Raw genomic sequence first — 23,685 nt, forward strand, 5'->3', positions numbered from 1 at the left:
TTTTTTCCCCTGGCTGGACTGTGCTTACAACAAACCAAATTCCATAAGCAAAAAGCTATTATACTCAGCCCATCACAGAACCGCTTCCTGACCTTCAGTCAGTGTGGATGGAGTTCAAGGGCCCGTATCGGTGAGGCAGGCAGCTTCCTATCTTACAGCTAGTGCTGGAATAAATCCTTAGCCAGCGCTGAGTGGGAGAATGAATGCATACCAACGCCAGGCTTATAAATATATACCTTTATTTTATTTTGAATATTAAATAAGGTTCTTTAAATTACAAGCAGTTTTGAATCACATTATGCATGATCAATATACAGTAGAAATTTTTACAGTTTTAAATGTACACAATTTAAAGACAATTTGACCTGAAGTTTCATTAACTAGGATATTGCCATAAACCTCATACCTGTATTAGATTCCAATAGGAAAACCTCTCACCCTATGATTTTGTTACATAAATTTCCTCATTTACAAACAGAACAAAACAATGTATATACACATAAACCAATACAATTTGCCATTACATTACATCTCCCGCTGTGCAAGATCAGTCTCCTCATTAAAAACAGAACTAAACATCTTAAACTCATTCAAGTTTCATTTGCCAAAAAAAAAAAAAAAGGAAACCCTTAATTAAAACCAGGCTGGTGGTACTGAACACTTATGACATTTCATCTGTCTTATAAACTCTCACTTCTACCATTCTCCCTTCCCAAAGCCTGAATATTTTAAACAGCTTAAAGCTGAAGTTAAACTCCATCCTTATTTTTAAGGCTAATTTCTTATAAGGCTAACTTTATTTCCAATCCACCTCCCTACCCCCAAATAGTCATTTTATCACCAACGGACATTTTTAGCTGAGTGCTTAATTGTTTTGCTCCCCCTAAAACCTCCAAATCAAGCTGGCTCTCAAACACCAGACCTGTATATAAATCACAATCTAAAATACTGATTTTAAAAACAAGAAAGATCAGCATGAATGGCTCTTATTAGTGCTTCACCAAGGATTAAAAAGAGAATCTGTTCATTTTTTTTAAAGGGGTCTCATATTCTCACCCATGACTCAAAGAAATGTTTTAGTGGCAAAGGCATTTTTCAATGTGTTTGGCTTCTCGTTACAAGCCACACAGACTTTCCTCACCTAGATACACATTATTTTCCTCAAGTATGAAGTTGCTTCTCTCAGCCTGAGCCAATCACTCTCCATCTCGGCTACTACACTTCAGAAGACAGAAAGCCCAAGTGGGACCCTGAACCTGGGAAGCTGTCAGAGATGTTCAGCATTGCCCAAGTCCCTGCCCTTTAATGCAATTCTCCTGGCATAACCATTCTACAGAATTTAGTGTAAGGGACTACTGCCAACCCTTGCTTCCTCCAAACTCCCCCCCCCATACGAACACACTTAGAGCAGCACAGCTGCCCCACAAAATCACAAACAATGCTCAGGCTGATGAAGCTGGGCTTCTGTACCCTCAAACTATATGGATGGGATTCTTTGAGAAGGTGAAGCTCTCCCTGTCAATCCCATGCCTTGGGAAAAAAGTTTCATCAGCTATGTCTACATCACGCAGCTGTGAAACACACACAGATGCAAAGTTAGCTTGCGTTCACACAGCAGCAATGGCTGGGGCAGGAGTGCCTTGTGCCAACCCAGGAGCCAGCAGATCCGGCCCAAAGAGCTGATGCCTTAGTTTAAAAACAAAAAGAGCACAAAACGAAAACACAGGTTTTTTTAAGCACTGCAGGAAAATGCAGAGAACAATTTTTGCTGAAACAAGTGATGCCAACTGCTCAGATTCTCTCTCCAGGTAATTATAGTGCAAAAAGGACTGAAGTCGGCTTATAGACTATGTGAGAAAATATCACTCTGTAATTAAAGATATGAAAGTCTGCCTTCCAGTAACTCTTGGGAAAGGGGTCTACTGGCCTGACTTGGCAGATTTCAGAAATGATGAAGAAAAAAATGAGTGCAGGCATTTAAAACCACACATTATAAAAGTATGGATAGCTAAAAGGTGCATCACAGGATCATACCATCCACTGGGAGAGGATCTCACGCTGTAGCTCCACCATGGCAACGAGACTGATTACACAGTGTTCTCCTCCAATTCTACAAGGCAGACTAATAAATCTCCAAATAATAGTCAGGCTCTCTGGTATAAAAACAGCAAACACACACTGAATTCTCTCACAAGATGGAAGATTCATTTAAGTCTTTCATGGTCCACGGCAATCATACGACACCCCCCCTCTCCCTTGCAAGAAGTGTTTTTCTCAACGCTGTCATCAAGCCTCCTGCATGCAGCCCTGAAGCCTTCAACTGCATCAGATGAGGGATGCTCTCAGTGGATTTACAGTGCAGTAATGCCATTTTCAGGTTTGGGATAAAGCAGTTTAGCTTTCAGCTCCAGCAGGGTATTTTCAACACTGGTACTAAAAAGGGGGCACCTGGAAAATTCTAATGCATCAAATATACACACTTCAACAGGCTAAGGTTACTCAGAAGTTCCCCTAATTACATGTTGAACACATACAAGAAAGAGAACCAGTGCATTTGTCTCAATCCTAGAATCTATGTTCATAAAAGCTGCAAAACTGGGGACTTTTCCATCCTGCAGGGAGATCTGTTGCAGAACTCCAATAGCTGGGGTTAACCCTTGCTTTCTGCTTTCAGTGCTTTCAATAGTTTATCAAGCTCTGAAACAGCTGGGAAGAAATAGACACTCCCAGCATGTAAACCTTTTCATCTGAAAGCTCAAGTCTGCTCGGAGAGGCTAGCAGCCATTTCAACAGGCCCACGGCTGTAAGTCATACTTGGAAAAGAATAATAACGAAAAAGGACTTTGGTGTTCAAGAAAAAGCATGGCAGTGCGCAAGGCTGCACTTGGAAGGACCACAGCAAGATGCTACTAGTTCAGTGTACAGCACTCGGGCTGCAGCATCTGTTCTCGCTTGTTCACGATATTTGAATTCCTTGCAACATGGAACTGTGGCAATTTCATCAATTCCAGCCCTTCCCCATCGCTCACAGAATCCAGGCTGCACAGGGTGGAGGTAAGAAGCAAGGGGAAGCAAAAACCCAATGCTTTTGAATATGGTTTGACTAGAGTCTCTAAAACCTGATGGGATTCATGCTCATTCACAGACATTCTCAAGTCAGACACCCAAAGGCTGTGCAGGTTAACCAGATTTTTTTTTTTAAAGCACAATCTCTTAAAAATTCTTCCTCTGCCACAGCAACAGCTGCATAATCTATTTTACAGCTCAAACACTCCTTTTCTGAGCAATGCAAAACCAGAATAAATGCATGTTTTACTGAGAGAATGATGCATAATCAACACTGGGTGCTCTTTCAATTTCATAGCTTTCCAGCAGTAGCCTGGAGCTTTAGAAAAGTCTTTAAAGACATGGAGGAAAATCCAGGTTTAACAGGACTACCCACTAGCCTTTCTGTGTCCATTAACACCTTCGGGATAGCGAAACTATTGGTGCTACATACACTCTTTCCAGCAGCTGACACAAGGGAAATCCATAAGAGGAATGAGACACCCAGACCCATATCGAAGATGCTTCTTTGCAAGTTGCCCCACTTCAAAGAAGGGAGGTGAAAAGCCAGCTGGAGGGACTCAATATAACCACCACTGGATGACCTCAGTAGAAATGCTGACAATGTCCTGGAAGATGAGATGAGCAATACTCAAAAGTTACCCAGTAACCAGGATCATCTACAATGAAGATACACACAGGATTCCAGCATCTTCCAGGCTTCTCCTGAAAAAGTCAAACCACTCACTGCTACCACTTTTTAGCCAACTATAAATAAAAGGTCAATTCACTGACCACTTTACTGCAAATGGGAACCACATTATATATAGATATTATCTTAAAGAGGGCAGTGAATTGCCCCTTTGAGACACAACAGCACAAAAAAGCTCCCAAAATTATAAAAACAGGAAGACTCAAGCTCTGTACATTTCTGCCAAGTCCACAGAAAAGGACGTCAAAAAGTACAAAGAAGAACCGATTCAGCAGGACAAACCAACTTCTGCTAATACCAAGCAGCAAAGAATGGCTTCGGACAATGCAGGGAGACCTGGGAAGGAAGATCCCATCTGCAGGTAAGCAAGAGACAAAGTCTTACAGAACATGGTTTGCTGCGCAACAGCTCTTCATCATACCATTTCAAGTGTCACAGCCCCACCCCCATGCCACTCAGCTATGTACCTGTTCATAGTGATTATACATGAATGTAAAAAACTGGTATGATACAGTCCTATATATAAACCAGAACATAACCTTTTTACATATTACAAATTGTTTGCAGAATACTTCAAGTACTTGGGGAGGGGAGAAGCACAGAATCATTCTTGAAAAGAAAAAATGCAAAGATGCACCAGTTTCAACACAATACAAAAAGTAGCGCATTTCTTCCAAATCCAGGTCCTGATCAGATGTCTGCTGACGTGATTACCGGACTTGGACTGATTACCAGCTTCCTTTTCAGATGCACAAGTTCATGTTGTGTGTTTTTTTGGAATCCGCCATCAGGCAAAAGGCAGAAGTGTCTCTCCAATCCCCACAAGCATGACTGCACGCCAAGAAAGTTTCAGTCACCTAATCTTTTTCTCCATCCTCACTGCTCCCTGTTGAAAAGAGTACAAAACCATTAGAGGGGGACAGTATTTGGAAAGTTCACCTCCAGATATTTCCTCTTAAGACTGCAGATTTTTCCTTCAGGGCTACATCCTACAGCATTTTTCCTGCACAAACTGTTGGAAGGGGAGTGGGAGTGTTAGAAGCCTTAAAGTGCACAGCTGTTCCCTTTTAGAAGCTCCCACCTATCTCAGTCCTAGCGTGGCTTGTGTTAGAATACTTTCTCCAGCATGTTGGAATCTTTGGTTCTCTTCCCCTCAGGTTTAAGATGTTGGTGTTTGGAAGCACAGTAAGGTCATGTATCTCCCCCGCCCCCGGAAATCCACTTCCAGCCCGACACATACTAAAAGTCTCAAGCACAGCTGTCTGAATCACACACCTCAATGTCACTGTTCAGGACATTTTAAAAACTACGTGTTATCTTAAACACCAGCCTTAGTGATTATGTGTACATATAATCTAATTGGCACTTCTAGCACAAGTGCAAACAAGCTAGCAGCTTGTATACCAAACACCGAGGGCCAGCAAGTACCAGGGATATTCTTATGCTCAACGAACATCTACATTTCAGTTCTATTAATATAAATGAAACAAATGATTAATTTAATCAACCTGGCAGGCATTACAATTTGGAGGATAACCATTTCTGCCAAACTGGGCTGGCCCAAGACATGCCTGCATAGCTACCATTCAATCACCTAAATGAAGCTCGATATGGAAGAACTGCAAGGATCACACTTGCTGTATTTGCACAGTTATTTCCAAGCACACAGAGTTCCTCACATGTATGATCTTGATGATGTTCTTACAACAACCCTATCAGGTAAGCATTATTGTCCTCATTTTGCAGATGGGAAAGCTGAGGCTGAGCGGCAGTGACTTGCCCACAACTGCTTAGCTCAGGGGGCTCCAACTTGAGCTCTGCAGGCTGGATGCAGCCTCCAGAAGAAATTTCTCTGGCCCCCAATATAATTAGGCTCTCTCGTATCTTGAAAATATGAACAAGACTTTTCCTGTCATTTGCAGTTAATGAGTTTCTATGCATCTGGCCATCGTCTGCTTAACGACACAACTTCCTGCTTTCCAGGGAATGTCACTTCCAGCCCTCAGGAGGCATCGTGAATGAAATTCAACCCACTACATGAAATGAGTTCGACACCCCTGACTTAGCTAGTTCGTGGCAGAGGCGATACTGAAGCTGGGAGAAGTACTACTCACAACAACTGCATGCTTTCCCTATGTTCAGTGGCAGGATGCCTTTTGAATATTATCTGCAGGGAAGCAGAGAGGTATGCCGTTCTCTCTTGCTTGTGGGTTCCCCAGAGGCAACAGATGGGCAAGTGTGGGAAACAGGAGGTTCATGCATGCAGGCTCTGTCTTGATCCAGGAGAGGTTCTCTTACGCCCTTACGGAGTCTTCACAGGCAATTCAATCTCTAAGCCACTGCACTGGTGGAACAAGCTCCCTGAGTTAGATTCATATGGCTTCCCTCTCTGTGCTCCTCACTGGCATCTAAAACCCACCACCACCTTGCCATCTGGTGGAAGTGTCCCTCGTGTTGGCAATTCGAGGTAATATGTTTTAGATTTGGGCAAGAGGACTTAATGATAGGTACAAAGGCACAAAGTTAAAACAGTCATGTAGGACAACCTAAGCTCCAGCCTCAGCATACCTGCCATGCTATTACTGCAGTCGTAAGCATGTCAAAGACACAAACGCCCTTTTCCTTGTGTACAACACACCTGAGCACCTGACAGTAAGCTGCTGCACAAGTACTGGTGTAAAATTACTGCTTGAAGGAAAAATACTTGCCTCCCTGTTCAATATCGGAGTCGGTGAGATGAGTGAGAGAAAAGCTTGCAATATTAGCCGGCGAGATGGAGAACCTGGAATAAGGTAACGAACGTGACCAGTTTTCTTCCAGGCTTCGAGGTGGTGGAGGAGGAGAAAAGTACTTCGAGGACTGAAGAGAAGGCTTGGAATTTATAAGACTGCTTCCAGCCTTGGATATTAGAGAAGGCTCTGGAGATGAGAAGTCATCATCCCATTCAAACCCTCCACCTAGAACACACACACAAGACATTACGAAAAAGCAGAAGATCACGGTTTACAGGAACAGATTCCCAATTCTTGGCTCAAATGCACCAATTAAGGCAGAGACACTGTCCCGTGTTATGCAAAAGCCAACAGAAACAGCATGCGCAAAAACTTAAAGTAAATTATGTAACTCAGACACTGACATAAGTATGGCAAATTCTGCCACCATGGTTCTTAAAAGCAGATTGTGTTTGCAAGATACGTATCAAGACAGAGTCTGGAAGCATTGCAAAATGCGACATAGAAGGAGCACTTCTATTATAACAAATTCACTGATGTAAGTTTCTCAAGAACATCAAACTTTTTGGCCAGTGAAAGGGTGGGTGGTTTAAGCCAGTGGTTTACATGTCTTCACAGTGAGGATCCGTCTAGCCTGCTTGCCCTTCCCTGTTCACATGTTCTTGCGCTGTAGTCAACATATAGAATACTAGAAGCTTTCCAAATTAACTTCCGCATCTGTCTTGTGCTCCAACCAAGCTGCATGCACACACACTGAACGCAAGATGTGAGCACAGCCAGGTGGGGGAAAGCATGAATATTTCTGAAGTTCCACAACATTTCAGCTGTATTTTTTAAACAGCAGGTTGGCTCTTCGACATGTGGCAGAAGCATCAAAGGAACCCCTTCTCTTAATTGCCGTTCTCCATCTTCACTGCCATGAAAACCATCAGAAGTGGTGACCCAGCTAGAAGGCCAGACTTTTGCTGTACCTGTGGAACTACACAGGCTGACAAGTACCTGGAAATCAAATCTACTTGCTGTTCAATGAAAATGCTGATGGCATCAACAGCAACCTCACTAGTAAAGGAAATCACCATCAAGCACCATTGACCCCTGCTAATTGGGTGAGAGGCACTTTTTCAAGTGGGTGTCTGCTTTTTAGCAGGGGAAGAGTAACTGGTGCACCTCACCCCAGCACTGTCTGTTCTAGTGGCTGTCTGCTGGTATTCATTTGCATCTTTTTAGATTGTGAGCCCTTTTGGGACAGGGAGCCATTTAGTTATTTGGTTTTTCTCTGTAAACCGCTTTGTGAACTTTCAGTTGAAAAGCGGTATATAAATACTGTTGTTAATAATAATAATAATAATAATAATAATAATAATAATAATAATGGCAAAGTCAAGGTGTGCTGTCCTATAAGCTCCAGACAGTCATACTATAATCAAGCTAAAAGCACAAAGGTTTGGATTTTGACTCCTCTACCACAGTAAAGTTCATCCTTTGCACCAACAAGGTTTTTCAAAACCTACATCTCCAGAAAGGGGAGCAATACCTAAACAGGAAGCGTGGGGGAAGGCAACGAGACTTGGGCTCTCGGCTCTGAGATTGTGCATCTTCACCTAAACAAGACTACCAACCCAGGGGCATTTAGAGCTTCCTCACAAGTACCTTCTTCATCCGTAGAGCTTTCTGAATTTGTAAATTTATTCAAGTAACCAAGACCTGGAGCTGGAACAGGAGTGTTATCCGAGGCCGAGTGGTTGGATTCTGCAGTGTGGCTTCCAAGCTCTTTGGTTGGTGTTTCCTAAGAAACCCCCAAAGAGAGATGCAGTTAGTTTCCGTTATTGCAGGTTCAACAGTGAAGACTAACTGGAGCACTAACGAACATTAATGCACTATCAAATTAATTCTGGGATCATTTGCAATAACCCATACAGTTCCTAGTGACCGCAAGAACAAGCATTTCACTCAATTTACTCGATCGGTAGTACTTATTTCTGGGCATAGCACACACAGGCACATCCTTGCAATCTCCATGCTGCCACGAACACAGCTGCACATCCATTTTTCTTCCATTAACACTGACCAATCAGCAGTCCGCTTTGAACCTTTAAATGTTATATCATCTAATAACAATAACCATTTATCATCTTTCCCCCAATAGGAACTCGTTACTGACTCTGGAAACTCAACATTTTAGGGACCCATTCATCTCTACTTAAATGGGTTTCTTCCAGCAATTCAACTGCTCAGCTCACTAACATTTACCAAAAAAAACCCTTTTAATTTCTGCATCCTTTTTCTGGTATTTCAAAAAAAATAAAAGAGCAGTTTCAGCCTGGTCCATTGGTACTGGGTGCTTGACCCAGAAATCCTGCCACTTCTCTTTGGTTCGTTTCTGGGCTGGGAAAGAGCCTTGAATCTGCTGTGCTAGTCTGCCTTCCCACAAAGTATAAAAGGCACCTTTTGACTATCTTACTACTGAGTAAGTGAGAACTAGATGCATAATAATAATACAGGTATTTATATACCGCCTTTCTTGGTCTTTAATTCAAGATTTTATTCAAGGCGGTTTACATAGGCAGGCTATTTAAATCCCCGTAGGGATTTTTACAATAACCTTGGGTTATGCAAAGTAGGTCAACTATTTTCAGAGAGAGCGCAAACATATATACCTACAGCTCAGCAAAGCCTGTGTGCTTTAGCTGGAGGTTGCTGCAACCACCATTTGTGCTTTTAAGTCCCGTGTGCTTCTTTCATTCTCTTGCCCCCATTTGGTCGAGCTAATGGCAGAGAGTTTGGCTTAAAAAATAGACACAAAGCAGCATGGGATAAGAAGGGATGGAGCAATTTGCTCATAGAAGACCATGCAGAATATTACATTAACTACATTTGCCTATTGCTTAGACTAACTTAGGTTCAATCAAAGATGAAGGAAATGATAAACATGTCCTCCAAAGCTCTGAACCCTCTCCTGGACAAAACAGTGTACTTTAATCATCTGTGATGTTGTGAGCCAAATATACCCAAAGAAACAAATTTGGGGAGTGGCTTTGAGCATGACACCATTATCACAGATGGGGAGGGGAAAACTTCATTAAGCATTCCCTTTGTGGCAGTACGGGGATAGATAATGGGATCAATGATATTATTTGTGCATACAAAGGTGAAACAGACAGGCACATGCTAATTCCAGTTTCCTATTCAATGCCACTAGGGTAAAAGTGACCCCAATGCCATCAGAAAAAAATACTGCAATTAAAAAAAACTACAGGGGGTGCAGTGGTGTCAAATTCCATAAGGCAATTCACCTTACTTAGGTTGAAAAATACAGCACTTGGGAAGATGGAGTTGCAGAACATGGAAATAAAAGGTTTATTAATTTTCCCCTTGCATGTACTTCTGCAGGTCAATGTGGCCCAACTATTTGGGCAAGGGCTAACCGCAAGCATTATAGTTCAAACCCCTAAAACTTTGGGACAACATGAATGCAGTTAGTTCACTTCTTCTGTGGCATTACCTCAGTTTTCATTTTCTTTTTAGCACCATGAGGCTGTTTAGTTTTGGGGGAATCCCAGTCACTTCTGCGAAACACTATTCTTCTTCTTGCTTAGTTGCAAAAATAAATGCAGGCTCTAAATTTTAAGTTTGCTAAACACACCATAACAGACAGAGAAACAAAGCCATGGGGTACCTGATCAAAGAGATAGACGGTGACATCATCAAAGAACGTTACAGCTTTTCTCTCATTTTTCAACAAGTTTTCATGAGGACTGTTCTGTCCCAAAAGCTTTGGGTATTTCAGCAAGCTCCTCAGTTGCCTGCCATCATCACTATCAGTAAGGATTACTGGTACTTGATGCACAACTTCCTCATCACTGTCCGAGCTGAGCCCATGCAGGTGGAAAGTTCTCATATCGTCCTCTGAGTCATCACTGTTCTCATCTTCTTCGTCCGCATCGTCCCCGTCCAACGACAGGCCGCGCATCCCAGTGACGTCAAGTTTACCGAGGTATTTCCCTTCGATGTCTGGCTCTTTCAACTTGTGACCATCAAGGTGACACAAAGATCTTTCGTAGACTTCGGCGGGGCCATACGAGTTGGCCACTATCCTTAAATCTTTCTCAGGAATAAAGTCGGCTGTATTTGTTCCCATGCAAGCGACGCTTCTGGGGCAGTCCTCAAATATCTCAGTGTCATCTTCATTGGTAGAATCCACCTCCACTACAGGCAGCAGTAAAGACGCACCAGCTTCTTCACAAGGACCCTCCTGCCCTCCAGTGTTGCTCTCATGCTGCTCCAGCTTCTCAGCCAATTCCACCTGCAAACAAGAATTATTGGGGAACTGACCATCAGCTGCTGCAGCATAATCTGAGCAATTCACTGCACTTGTGACCTTTTCCATTTCAAAATATTCTCGGCCTCTGCTACCCCCTGCTGGTATTTCAGGCTCTGCCGCTGTGTTCACGATCTCTTCAGGTTTCTTATCGAGCTCAGAATCATTATCGGAAAAATAGGCAGAATCTCGGTATGAATTATGGATTCCGCCAAAATGAGTCTTCGTGGCTACTTCATAGCTATTCATATTTGCTGTACTGGAGTCCATGTTCACGTCCGCTGACACAATGATCACAGGGTTAACATGCAAAAGACCACCTTCACCAGCAATGGACAAAGCAGAATCTTCATTGGCATCACTGCCAATAAGGTGCGACGTCCACTCAGGCGATTCCAGGTTTTCGGTTTCATAGCCACTATCAGCAGGTTTATCAGGTGGCAAAGGTTTCTGGGGACTGTGGCTTACTAAGGACTCCAAGACCTCATTAACATCCAATGAATCCAGGGAGTCTGGAGTACCAATGGACTGCCCCAAGCTTTGCATGGGAGCTGACAGGCTATCTTCCAGCAGACTGTCTTGACTTGTATGGTCTGAAGGGAGGGCAGGTGGCAGAGCTGTTTCCTTGAGAACCTCACTGCCAGATTTCTGAACCTGAGTTAAAGTTTCATTGTTCTGCCCCAAACATCCATCACCTCGTTCTAATCCAGATTGTTTCTTCTCCAACTCATAGATCAACTCCCAGCGACTATCACCATAATTAAGCTCCTGGTTTTTTCTGGGACTCTCTTGCTCTTCACCATCAGGTACAGTGCTAGGAGAATGGCTATTCCCATCAGTTTGGTTTTTGGCATTAAGGGAGAGTGTCTCAATAGAGGCTGCTTCCAAGACTTGATCCATTCTGACATAGGAGTAATCCATACTGCAGATGGAGCCATCATCAACTCCCACATTTGAAAGTTCTTTTTCATCTATCAGTTGGGAAGCTATTTGTTGCTTATCCATCTCAGGTGAACTAGAAGGCACCTGACTTTCCACAAGGGACTGAGGCAGAATATCGATGCTTTTGTTTGTAGCTAACTGCACACGATGCTCATCTTTATGGGTTGGAATAGGTGCAGCCATTTTAAGTTCAATACCCAGAGAGTTCCTATTTGGTGTCACTAGTATCTCTGTGGTGTCAGGTGCACTTCTGAAATCACCTCCACCAGCTTCACTACTCAATATCCCCTTTAACAAGTTCTTCTCTTGAAGGAAAAGGAAGTTATCAGAAAGTTCTTCCAAAGTCAGCAGGCTAGAATCAGACTGCTGTGTCATACCCTCAGGCAAATAAGCACCCTCCATTTCAGCAATATGCCTGGGAGTTCCCTTTTTGGGTTGACTGAGTTCTGCAGACCCTTCTATATGCAAACAGGGAGCCGTTTCAAGCTCAAGGTGAATATCACTTATATCAGTTAATTCAATCTGATTTTCTGTACATGCTGATTGTTCTGTCCTGGCAATATCACTAAATATATTTTGGAGAGGGCTTTCAGGACCATTAACACACTCTCTCTTGGCATCGGAGTTGTGGCAGATAAGGTCCCCATCTGTAGTTGATTCAGCAGCATCAAAGTCCCCCAGAACCATGCAGTGAGAATTCCTGTCCTTTGGAACTTCCTGGTCATCCACTTCCGTTGTCAATATGGCAGCCTGGCTGTCAAAATTTACAAGAGTGCTGCCACTCTTCTCCTCCAACTGGATGTAATAGTCACTTCCAACAGAAGGCTTGTGGGCATTGAACACAGCAAGCTCCTCGGGCACCCGAAGCAAAGACTCCTGCCCGCTCTCATCCTGTGCTCCAGGCCCTTGCTCTGAAAGTGTGTTCTCAAACACTTCCACGGGAAAGAAGATATTGGTATAAGTCATCCCTTCATCGGGAGTTGCCTGACCGTATTCAAAGTGATCGTGCTTAGCTGCCTCCCAGATGTATTCAAAGTTGAGCCCTCGACTTGTTTCGGTGACAGTGAGCACTTCCTCCAGTTCACGGCCAAGTCTGCTGTCTGTGAAGTGATCCAGGATGGGAAAGGCAGCGTTGCCCGAAGGATCTCGATTCGAAATGTTCGGCTTCAGATCATCCCACTGTTCAGGATCAATCACTGAATCCTTTTGGCTCTGCATGTGAAGGAACGTCAGAAGCTTGTGAACTTCTTCAGCTGTTGCTCTATTGTCAGGAGGTAACCAACAGAACTGGAGGACTTCATACCTATGTACAGAAAAACAAGGTTTCAATGCTACACCAGTAAGAACAGTAGGCTCCTTATCACCCATTATTTCAGGTCAGCGATTAGCCATCTTTTGTCAATGTATTTTTCCAAGGTACTTTAATCTCAGTGGGTTAAATTCTTGCAAGGTTTTTATTGCTATTACTTGGGAAGCAGAAGTTTTGCAAATGGTAGGTTCCAGGTTCAATTTCTGGTAGCCTCTCCAAGTAAGGCACAGAAATTCCCATCATAAAGACCCACTGCTAGTCACAGCCAAGATGGAACCATGGTCTGACTCAGTATAAAGCATTCTGTTTCATCTTATACCCTGTTATGTTACAGGAAGCACAAGAATAAACCAATTATGGTTAAGAGATGAGCAGGACCACCTCTTGCCCCAATTCATTCTCCACACAGCCACAAATTCAACAGACGGAGGCACGCCACTCTCCCCCTCCCCCAACCTATTATGACACCACCAAGCTACCTTTCAGGACTACACTGAAGACTTTAGAAAGTGTAGGAAGCCTGTCACACACACTGCATTTTTTGTATCTTGCTTCCACACCCCCCAAATTATAATTTTTAGCTAAGTCATAAAGACTCAGGTTTTTACCATCGATCAGAATAAGGCTGCTCAAGCTGCGGATCCAAGAGCTTGGTCTGTTTCTCTCTGATAACCTGGATCAGAACCTCATCGTCTGACAAATCGGCATAGGGCCTCGCAGCACTGCTGAAAAGTTCCCACAGTGTCACACCCAGGGACCTGCAAAAGGAGAGTCTTCAGTCAGCGGATGTTGGATCACAGCATCAAGATGTCACTGTGGCACTTGGGCTTGTAAGTCATTCTTCACTCTAAGACCCAGCCGTATTGAAACTTCATAACAAGCTGACATCCGCATCACTATCCAACTATATCAGAACCAATACAAAGGTCAGAGCAGCGATTTTCAGCCAGCATGCTGCAGCACACCAATATGCCGTGAATGGTCTGCAGGTGTGCTGTGGGAGTTGGGGTAGGGTCCCACTGCCACTGCCCCTCCCACCTCTATGGCTGGCGGCACTCATAAAAGGGCTCTCTCTGATGACTGGAGAGGACGAGCCAGATTGTATGGACTGTGTGGATATGCAACAGCAGTTCTCCATATGCTCTGCACGTTCCGTTTCAGCTGCAGTACTGGACAACTCCCCCATTTGCAGTCAGACACTTGGACATCTTAAAAGCATCAAGGTTAAGACAGTCTTTGTACCAGATGTTGCTGAACTTGGTTTGCTCAGCTGTTAGCAGCCTGTCTTGAAAACTGGTCACCAGCTCTGGTGCAGTCCACCGAAGAGGCACGAGCTTCTTTTCGTCCGTCTCAATATAATCTTCCTGTCATATTGCGGGGAAAAGCCAAAGTGAAAGTAAAACTAGAACCAGATGCAGAAGACCAAATGAGCTTCCTTTTGTTCTCGCCCAACTCTTTAATGTGCTCAGCCTCATCAACAGCCACTGCAGAAACTCACTGAGATAGACCCTGAGGATCTTTAAAACAGGAGCCTTCCCATTATTAAAACGTGCCCTAGGAATCAGTAATCCCTTTCATAGGCCACAGTCAGTCAATTTGCAGTGGCACAAGTCAGTGGCACAAAGTAGCACTCACCCAGTCATCCGTGGCAAGGAGCCATTGCCCCCAGATTTACCATCACAGGCACCCAAATTGGCATGCCAGGAAAAGTAGCAGCACAGTTTCCTTCGCAATGTTGCTGTTTAAGTGGCACTGTCTGCATTGTATGTGTGACCATCACTCTCCCTTCGAGCCTCAGAGAGCTCCAAAGGGAAGACTGAGTGCAAAACCTCCATGACGCTGCCTTGTGCCCAACAGGACAGTGCCATGGAGGTTGCATGCACAGACCTGGCCCCAATACAGACCTGCTGTGAAGGGATGAAGGATGAGACCAGAAATGGTTGCCTAGAAACAGGAAATGGGATTGGAACATGCAAGCACTACAGGAGGTGGTGACCTACAAGACTGCATTCAGGTGATGTTTTGGTACTTTGGCATATTCAAGAGTCCTGCAGCTAAACTACCAAACCAGAAAACCTTTAAGCAGAAACCAATATTTGTATTTACTGCTTTGCCTCATATCAGCCAAGTCTCATGAGGTGAAAATAATTTTAGCCATTGGCCAGTAACAAGACACCTCACTGTTCTATACACACCATTACATTTCTTCATTATCTGTATATATCTTGGAACAGACAAGATTACACAAGACAGACAGTCAACTATCACCACCTGGATGCTTTACTCAGGGGAATCAAGAGAAACAGGGTACAGATTGCAGGTGTGCGAAATACAACCTTAAGTGAAAAGCAGCCTCAAAGATGCCGCGCATTGGAAGGCAGAAGTGATAGGAGAGAAGGGACAGAAAGACAGGCGGCAAAGGCTGCATCACACGTCTTCCCTTCCCAGACTCCCTCCCCAGTTCTCCAAGCAATCTAATCCACCATCTAGAAAGGCTCTTTTTCATTTTAAAAAAGTCCTTGGGTCAGACTGCTCAAGCACAAGATTATACAACGCTTAATTCCAGCTCTGTGCATTGCTTCCTGCACCGCAGCACCTCTCAGTGGCTCAGTTCAGATGCAAGGCTACACCACAGTGCGGTGCGGCATGAATAAGCTTAAGAGGGCAGTGGGCTTGTACACTCAGAAGCTCACCCCCTTCCTCCCATATGGAAGAGAGGGGAAGGGCAAGCCCACGGCTCCCATAAGACATATAAACGTCTTATGTGCTAGTCCAGGGTTACGTCTCAACAAAGCAGGTGCTTGCAAATTTGCAACTACAGAACTGCACCACAGGAAATAAACTGTTTGAGGAAGCATTAGCATATTTAACATATAAAATATAGGTAAGGCATAAGCAACAAAAATGAAGTTATACTCTCAGATATTCTCAAAATACTAAACATCAAGCAAGCCCCATCACACACTAATTTCTAACCTGACTAAATAAACCAAAATTATCAGTTAACCAAAATTTAAACTACCAAACTTGAACACTAAATTTCTAAGCATCTTTAGAATGCATTCACTTACCTTGTACCTACTGAATCCTATTCCGTAATCCCCAATTTTTACGTTTAAATCAGATGTTAGGAAGCAATTCCGTAAGGCCAAGTCACTGGAAAGAAGAAAGATCCAAAGCAAGCTCAGATGTTAAAAATCAATAATGAAGCTAATGCAACTGCATTCAGCTTACTCAGCATCAGACTAGATTTCAGCCTCACACACAGCCTGGTTTGAAAAGAGCACTGGTAGCAGCCACAAGAAATAGGCCAATGCATCATTTTATGACTGACACAACACAGTGGAGAGATCAGTAGGCTGGGATAATTCCAGTCCAACTGGTAATTTGGGACCAGTCATAGCTTTTCAGTCTGACTTACTTTAAAGGGTAAATGAGATGATAAAAAGGGGGGGGAACAGTCGTGCACTGCACACAGGTCTCTTTAAAGGAAGTGTGAGACGTCTGGTTCCATTTTGCATTTCCACTCCATCCACAGGGCTGATGGAATTATCAGCCCTACAGAGTGGATGCGGACAAGAACAAAATATACTATCTGGAATGTGTTGCTGGCTTGAGGATTTGTAACTCACCCCTGTATTCTGTTCTGACTTTTGGGGAGAACAGGAAGCACTCGCACAAGAGTTAAGCTACAGGGCAATTCAACATTTCTAAGGCAGAGAGCACCACAGTGTTTGAAGGGAGACCCACTGTTTTTCATCCCAAAACCAGCAACCTGCCTCCCCTTTTGCCCTCCCCCCATGTTTCTTTGTGTGCCACCTATAAGACCAGAATCCGTCTTCTCATTCTTTGGATATGCAAATGAAGTGTCCTGCACTGCAAAGACCTTATATTCTGGAAGTCCTACCCATGCACAAAGTTGTGCTTGTGCATTACGGTGAGCCCAGCAGCAATCTCGCACGCCATCCTCTGAAGCAGCATGATTTGGGAAGCTCCTTTGATGTTCTCCTGCTCGTTGCAGAGGTATGTTTTTAGGTCACCCTGCAAGACAAGTTAAGAACACCCATCAATGTCTTCTCACATTGGTTGCACCCAACAGATATTTAATGAAGCAGCAACTACACACACAGGTTTAGTTCCTGTCACTCAACAAGGTTATTAGTAGCTTGCGCTTGGAGAGCCCTGTCATTGGATTTCAAGTCTTGGTAAGGTCCGTAGAAGAAGGCACCCGAGGTGCAGGCATTGGCCCTTTTAAGGCCATTTAATGGTTTACATGTATGCATGTAAATGTGAAGCCATCTGGATTAAAGGTTATGGCAAGATGAAAAATATGCAGGAAAGGAATTAAAGGGGGCCATGGTGAAAGAAGGATCAGGGAGGAGCTGCAAAGTGCAGTAAGACAATCAGTAGATGTGATCCTTGTTAAAGAAAAACCTGGTATAGGATGTCCTGGAGTTTCATGACTATATATGAGGCACAAGAAGCTGCCTGGTACAGAGTCAGCCACTGGTTGATTGGCCCATTATCATCTATGCTGACTGTGTTTCAGGGAGGGATCTTATCAAGCACATCTTGAAGATGCCAAAAATTGAGCCTGGAACCTTCTGCACACAAAGCAGATGCTCCAGCACAGAACTACACCCTCACCTCTCAAGGCAGTCAGAGTTCTGAACCTGGCCTTCTTGCATATAAATACAACGTTATCCATAGCATGCACCAGCTTCCCTCTCAGACCTTCTCCCACAAGCAGGCAACCCCATACACAGCCACTGGCTAAATCCATGGCCTATGTTAGGATCAGAAAAAAAAGCCACTTAGTCTGGTTCTATCATACATCCCATCTCATGCGTGGGCACCCCACTCTCCTTCCTTAAAAAGGTGCTGAAGGGGAGCTTTAAAAACTTACGTACAGTGGTGCCTCGCAAGACGAAATTAATTCGTTCCGCGAGTCGTTTTGTATTGCGAAAATTTCGTCTTGCCAAGCGCAGTTTCCCATAGGAATGCACTGAAATTTAATTAATGCGTTCCTATGGGCAAAAACAGTCAGAACAAAGTCAGATTTGGTTTACAAAGTGTTTATTAAGTGCTCTTTAAAGGCATACATACTGCACAGAGGATTTCAAAAATTTCAAGCACAAAACTTCAACTTTTTAAACATGACCTGGGTATTAACGGTTGTGTGATTTAAAACAAAAAAAAAATGCAAAAAAATTCGTCTTGCGAAGCATGGCCATAGAAAAATTTGTCTTGCGAGTCACCAAAAAACCGCAAAAATGCTTTTGTCTTGCGAGTTTTTCGTTGCGCAAGGCATTCGTCTTGCAAGGCACCACTATATTTAATTTTTTGCATTACAAAAATGAGAACATGAAGGTGAAAAAGCTGCACAAGCAGTAGACAGGCTGTAACTTACCATGATCAATTTCAAAAAACATAAATGTAAAGAAGAACTCAGGAGGAAGCAGATATCCCTTGATTAGTCTACCTTTGCTGGCTGACAGGTGAGTTCCACCAAAAGACAGTGCATCTGACGCAATGCTAAAGAAGTTCTCTCTCTCTGGTTTTGTCCTGCAATGACTCACGCGCAGACAGCTCTGAACCAGCTCTATGTTACTGAACAGAAATGCCTCACCAGCTGTAGGTGGCAGCAAACTACTAAGTAAAAAACGCCATCACAACTTAAAACAACTGCATTTTTAGCAAGACTGGAAAGGTCTCTACCAGATGGATTAAATTCCTCCAATTTAGGCAAACTAGAATATTATATATTTTTAACATACATGCTTAATGTTTTTAATTTAAAGGAAGCTATTTTTCTGAATGCTTTTTATTCTAAATTCATCTGTGCCAAAATAGCTCTCACAAATGCACTTTGAAGACAACTTGTCTCCCAGAACAGAACAGAAAAAGCACAGATGAAGTTAGATGTGAACGGCACTTTCACTGGGTAATAGTACAAGGACTCCAGCCACACAAATCTGTACCAGCAGGCTGCCAAGTGGCCAAGATTCTGACTTGAATGAGGAAGCATTGCTAAGCATTGTCTGTTCACATACTCAGCACAACATTTTAAATTGTGTTATTTCCAGAGTCTGTGCTTGGATGAATAGGTTTTATCTTACAGCTTTGAGGTCTATTTGTCAGCAAGCCTAAATCAGCAAACTATGGACTCACACATCACAGAGGCAAATTCCACCAAGTGTATTCTCCATAGGGAGCTGCAGCAAATCACACCTTCTTGGGACACACGCTCAACACACACTCGTTTGCAAATGAGTGCCATATCCTCACTTTAAAACTCATCTGTCAAATTTCTATCCCATGTGTTGAGGGGCTCCCACTGTCTCCCCTATCCAGCCCTACAACCTGCCCACCCACATGCTTGGCTTCAGCAATTCAGAAGTTTAGACTATCTTTCAGATGTTTCCTCCAATGGACAAAGACAGTCAGTTAAAATTCTACTGCAATATCAAGCGTTTCAAGATCAGTGGCTGTGTGTGATCCCTTAGGAAACTTTGGAACAAAAGACCAAGACATAAGCACTGAGTGTTTCAAGTCTCATTATAAACGATCTCAGCAGAACATCATCAGCAGATAACACCACTTTGTTCCAAACCACACCTTTTAAAGATGCTTTTCTGTCTGCGAGTTACTGAGGGAACTAAAAATGCAATGGAAGAATCAGATTTTTTTTAAACTAATGCCTCCTTCAAAAACAGGCATAGCAAAAGTATGTTTTTCTCTGACACATGCAAATTCATGCAGGATTAAAACTCTTACGGTTAACCAAGATCATTTTTTAAATAGATGACAGCCAGACTTGCAACACATAACTGAAGGCACAAGACAAGTGTCCCAAGAAGGCTGTTTTCAATTCCTCCCCACTGCCGGCTATCTCCATGTAGCCGGCTCCATCTCCAAGTTTTTGTTTGTCTATAGCTGTCTGCCATGAATATCCGAGGAGCTGCATCACCCTATTGCAAACCCCCAAGAAGACCACAGAAGAGCATCTTGCAGTCCATGCTCAAAGCATGGAGAAGCCACCTTAATCCTACCAATGGTGTAAGAATCTCAGGTGACTGTGCAGTGGTAGGCACCTACTTGAGAGAAAGTCTAAGGAAGGCATGGAAAACCAATTGTAGAGAGCCTAGAATTAAGGCTAAGTGAACAGCAGCCTTGCTGGTTCACTGTTTAAAATGCCTGTGTCCCACTTCATCAGATGTGTGACACTTCAGGTGAACTGACACCCGCAAAAGCTCATGATTAAATCAACTGGTCTGTCTTTTGAGGCATTATAAGACACTGCTTTTCTTGCAACAGCTGCTACTCCTTTGGAAGCTGAGAAAATAAAAAGTTTAAAGGCAAAAGTTTTTCCATGTTTGGAAATTCTGAGCAGTTACAGTTCAAGAACTCCTTCCAGGTAAGCAACAGACTGCTATGAAGGAGAGGCCATGCATAAGCAAGGATGGCAGACAGCTCACTTTTTCTGCTCCTTGAGTTGCAAACATTTCCAAAGCGTTTTTCACAAAAGCCAGTCTGGCCAACAGGCAAGTCAGTCTTGCAATGTAAATGTTGCAGCCACTTATAAGACAATTTTTTGCTCCTCATTCATCATTCTATCAACAAGAAATTCTGTGCACTGACAAAAGGTTGGCCACACACAACTGAGTAATATATTATGGTTAATAAGCGCATTACACTATTTTTAACCTGGTAAAACCCTGTGATGACAGGAAATGATACACCACTAATTTATTATAGATCAAGAGGACTGTCACAAACACACCACCTAAGCTACTACACCTAAGCTACTACTACTACTTGAGGCAAGACAACCCCAATGGACAATTGCTTGCTTAAAAAACAGGGGCAGCAATACTTTTCCAAAAGGTAATGAGAGAAACTAGCCCTCTTTATTGAGGTACTGCTGTTTTTAAATGTTTATTTTCTTTTACGTGATGCCGATTATGCCAAACACAACATGTACATTAGTCTGGATCTCACTTCAGCAATCCCGTTATGCACAGGCTTGGCTACTGCAATGCACTTCATATGGATTTGCTCTTGAAGACATTCTGAAAAATTTCAGCTTGTGCAAAATTCAGCCACTCAGCTAATGACAGAATGAGTTGATATGAGCTTCTCATGTCTGTATTATATCAACTGTACTGATTGCCAGTGCACCACCATCATGGATACATGCCCCTACAATAGGAAGGATTCTTTGCAGCTAAGTAGAACACGGGGGCTTAATGACACAGCTACTGTAAGCTGGTTTACTGCTACCATATTCAGGGAGAGAAGAGGGGCACACTGAGGCCACCCAGTGGAGCTCATGACAGACAAGAGATCAGACCCAGGGACTTCCCAGGTCATTACCTGAACCAGTGCAGCAGGCCTGCCATTCATGTGTGGGAAAGGAATTTCATAAGAATCACAGAAACACAGTGACCTAAAAGGTCATCTAGTCCAACCCCCCTGCCTGTAGCAGGAAATACACCCAGAGCACCTCCGGCAGATGGTTGTCAAGCCTCTGCTTGAAGATTTCCAATGAGGGAGAATCCACCACCTCCCTTGGCAATCTGTTCCACTGCTGAACCACCCTTACCATCAGGAATTTCTTCCCAATATCCAATCGGAATCTCTTCTCTTGCAGTTTGCACCCGCTGGATCTAGTTCTACTTTCAGAGACAGCTGACATCAAATTTATCCCTTCTTCCATATGACACCCCACCAGGTATTTGAAGAGCACTATCAAGATGCAAATTGTCTTTTCTTTCTTTAGGAAAAGACCTGCCTCACCCCAAAGTCACAATCTTCATTTCACCTCACAGGTACAGAGACAATAAAAGAATGACAGGTTCAGAGGTAAGCATATGAAAATAAGGTCCAAGAGTGTTGACATGAACTATCCTTATAGAATGCTGCTAAGGCCACAGTCCTATATGCACTTACCTGAGAATATACCCCACTGAACACAGTAGGACTTGCTTCCAAGTAAACATGCACAGAACCGCATTGCATATCCTGTTAGCCCAGGGCAAGTATCTTATCATTGGGAAAAGTCACCACGCTGCATGCTTACAAACCACAAGAGCTAGAGCACCACAAGGGCATAAACTGGGCAATGGAAAAGAACACCTGCTGCTTTGTGATCAATACATTTACTGCACAGTACCCAATACTGTCACTCAGTGGAGGTGTGGCTGTTCACAGCATCTGTTAACAGGGTTGCACACCCCAACGTGCAATTAACACCAGCCTCACAACCCGCCTCTTCTCCTCACCTGCAAAAGTTACACACATCTCACACTATTCTTGCAACTGTCACACATTATCCTACTTTCAAGAGCACATTTAGTTTAAATGACGCAGATTGCAACAACTAGGGTTAATGTGTATGGTCATCATTTAACTACACTCCCAAGTTTATGAATGCATTCTTCACCATAGAAGCTTACTGCACCAGCTATAACAGAAATGTATTCCATCTTGGCAAATAAAATATTTGCCTGGATTGAGCCCTGCAAGATCTAGGCAAAGTATTTAAGCAACTGAAATTAAAAGACTACACAATATGAATTAGGTCAATTTTTAATATGCAAAAGCTTCTTGGAATCCGGTTAAGTACTTCAGAAACATGACAATGTTCGGGTACATCCAAGTCATTCAAAAACAGTTGAAACATGCTGAGTGGGTTCTGCACATCACCCTCCAAAGGTCAGAAAACAGAAAGCTAATTAGCACTGAACACTTCTAGAGATGCAAGCTAATTATAAAACGAGCATTAGTAGGTCAAGCTCAGAACTCACCTAGCCTGAAAGAAAATTTGTTCTAGATGCACTAATTAAAAATAATTAACATTTGCATATAGTATTTTTTTCTGAACACACAAAAGCCCTTCACATGCAAGGACAGCATCAAGGCAGTACAACAACTGTGTAAGCATCATCATCATCCCCTCTGGGAAACTGAGGGCGAGAGGGCTGCCTAAGCCCCCCTAACATATTAATGGCAGAGAGGAGATTCAAACTCAGAATACCGGCTAGCAGCACAGGGCCCAATCCTATCCAACTTTTCAGCCCCGATGCAGGTGCAGCGCAGCCCCAAAGTAAGGAAACATGTTCCCTTCCCTTGAGGAGGCTCCATGACTGCCCCATCCCCCACAGTGATGCAGTGCTGTTTCAGCACTGGAACACTGGACAGGACTGGGCCCTCAGTTTCCTAGCCACTGTGGTATGCCACCTCTACATGACCAGAGGTATTTAGAGTAGGTACTGACAAGCCCCAGTTAAGAAAAGCTTGCACTGACCAACCAATTTCCAGTTATGGATTGAGACTACTGTATGGTTTATTTTAGGTGAACAAACCTGAATTAAGCCACAAATATCTCAGTTCAGACAATCAAATGACACCAGATGACATCTGAACTAGCTCACTGTTATCCTTCCGGCATGTGAGGAGGGAAATGGTGCACTTAAATCAGGTTTCTGAACATTCAAATATTTCTGTACTGATCTTGTTATGGAGACAGGTCGACATAGAAAGTTATCAAGGCAAGGAAGAATTTACAACTGAAAGACATTCACAGCAGCAGACAGAACTGACCCGTTATACTGATCTGTGACTT

General features: G+C 43.3%; 1 protein-coding gene across 1 annotated transcript in view; it reads right to left on the reverse strand.

The window, feature by feature from the left end:
* Positions 1-268: 268 nt before the first annotated feature.
* Positions 269-23,685, reverse strand: part of LMTK2 (lemur tyrosine kinase 2) — a 46,144-nt gene continuing 22,727 nt past the window's right edge. The window contains exons 7-14 of the mRNA XM_066640881.1: positions 16,966-17,099; positions 16,130-16,214; positions 14,301-14,422; positions 13,667-13,816; positions 10,166-13,052; positions 8,140-8,275; positions 6,466-6,714; positions 269-4,643 (exon numbers count right to left, since the gene is read on the reverse strand). Of these exons, the coding sequence (XP_066496978.1) occupies positions 4,615-4,643; positions 6,466-6,714; positions 8,140-8,275; positions 10,166-13,052; positions 13,667-13,816; positions 14,301-14,422; positions 16,130-16,214; positions 16,966-17,099 (3,792 nt within the window). The 3' untranslated portion in view covers positions 269-4,614. The remainder of the gene's footprint in view (positions 4,644-6,465; positions 6,715-8,139; positions 8,276-10,165; positions 13,053-13,666; positions 13,817-14,300; positions 14,423-16,129; positions 16,215-16,965; positions 17,100-23,685) is intronic.

Source organism: Tiliqua scincoides, chromosome 13, assembly GCF_035046505.1.
Source record: "Tiliqua scincoides isolate rTilSci1 chromosome 13, rTilSci1.hap2, whole genome shotgun sequence".
Classification (NCBI taxonomy): Eukaryota; Metazoa; Chordata; class Lepidosauria; order Squamata; family Scincidae; genus Tiliqua; species Tiliqua scincoides.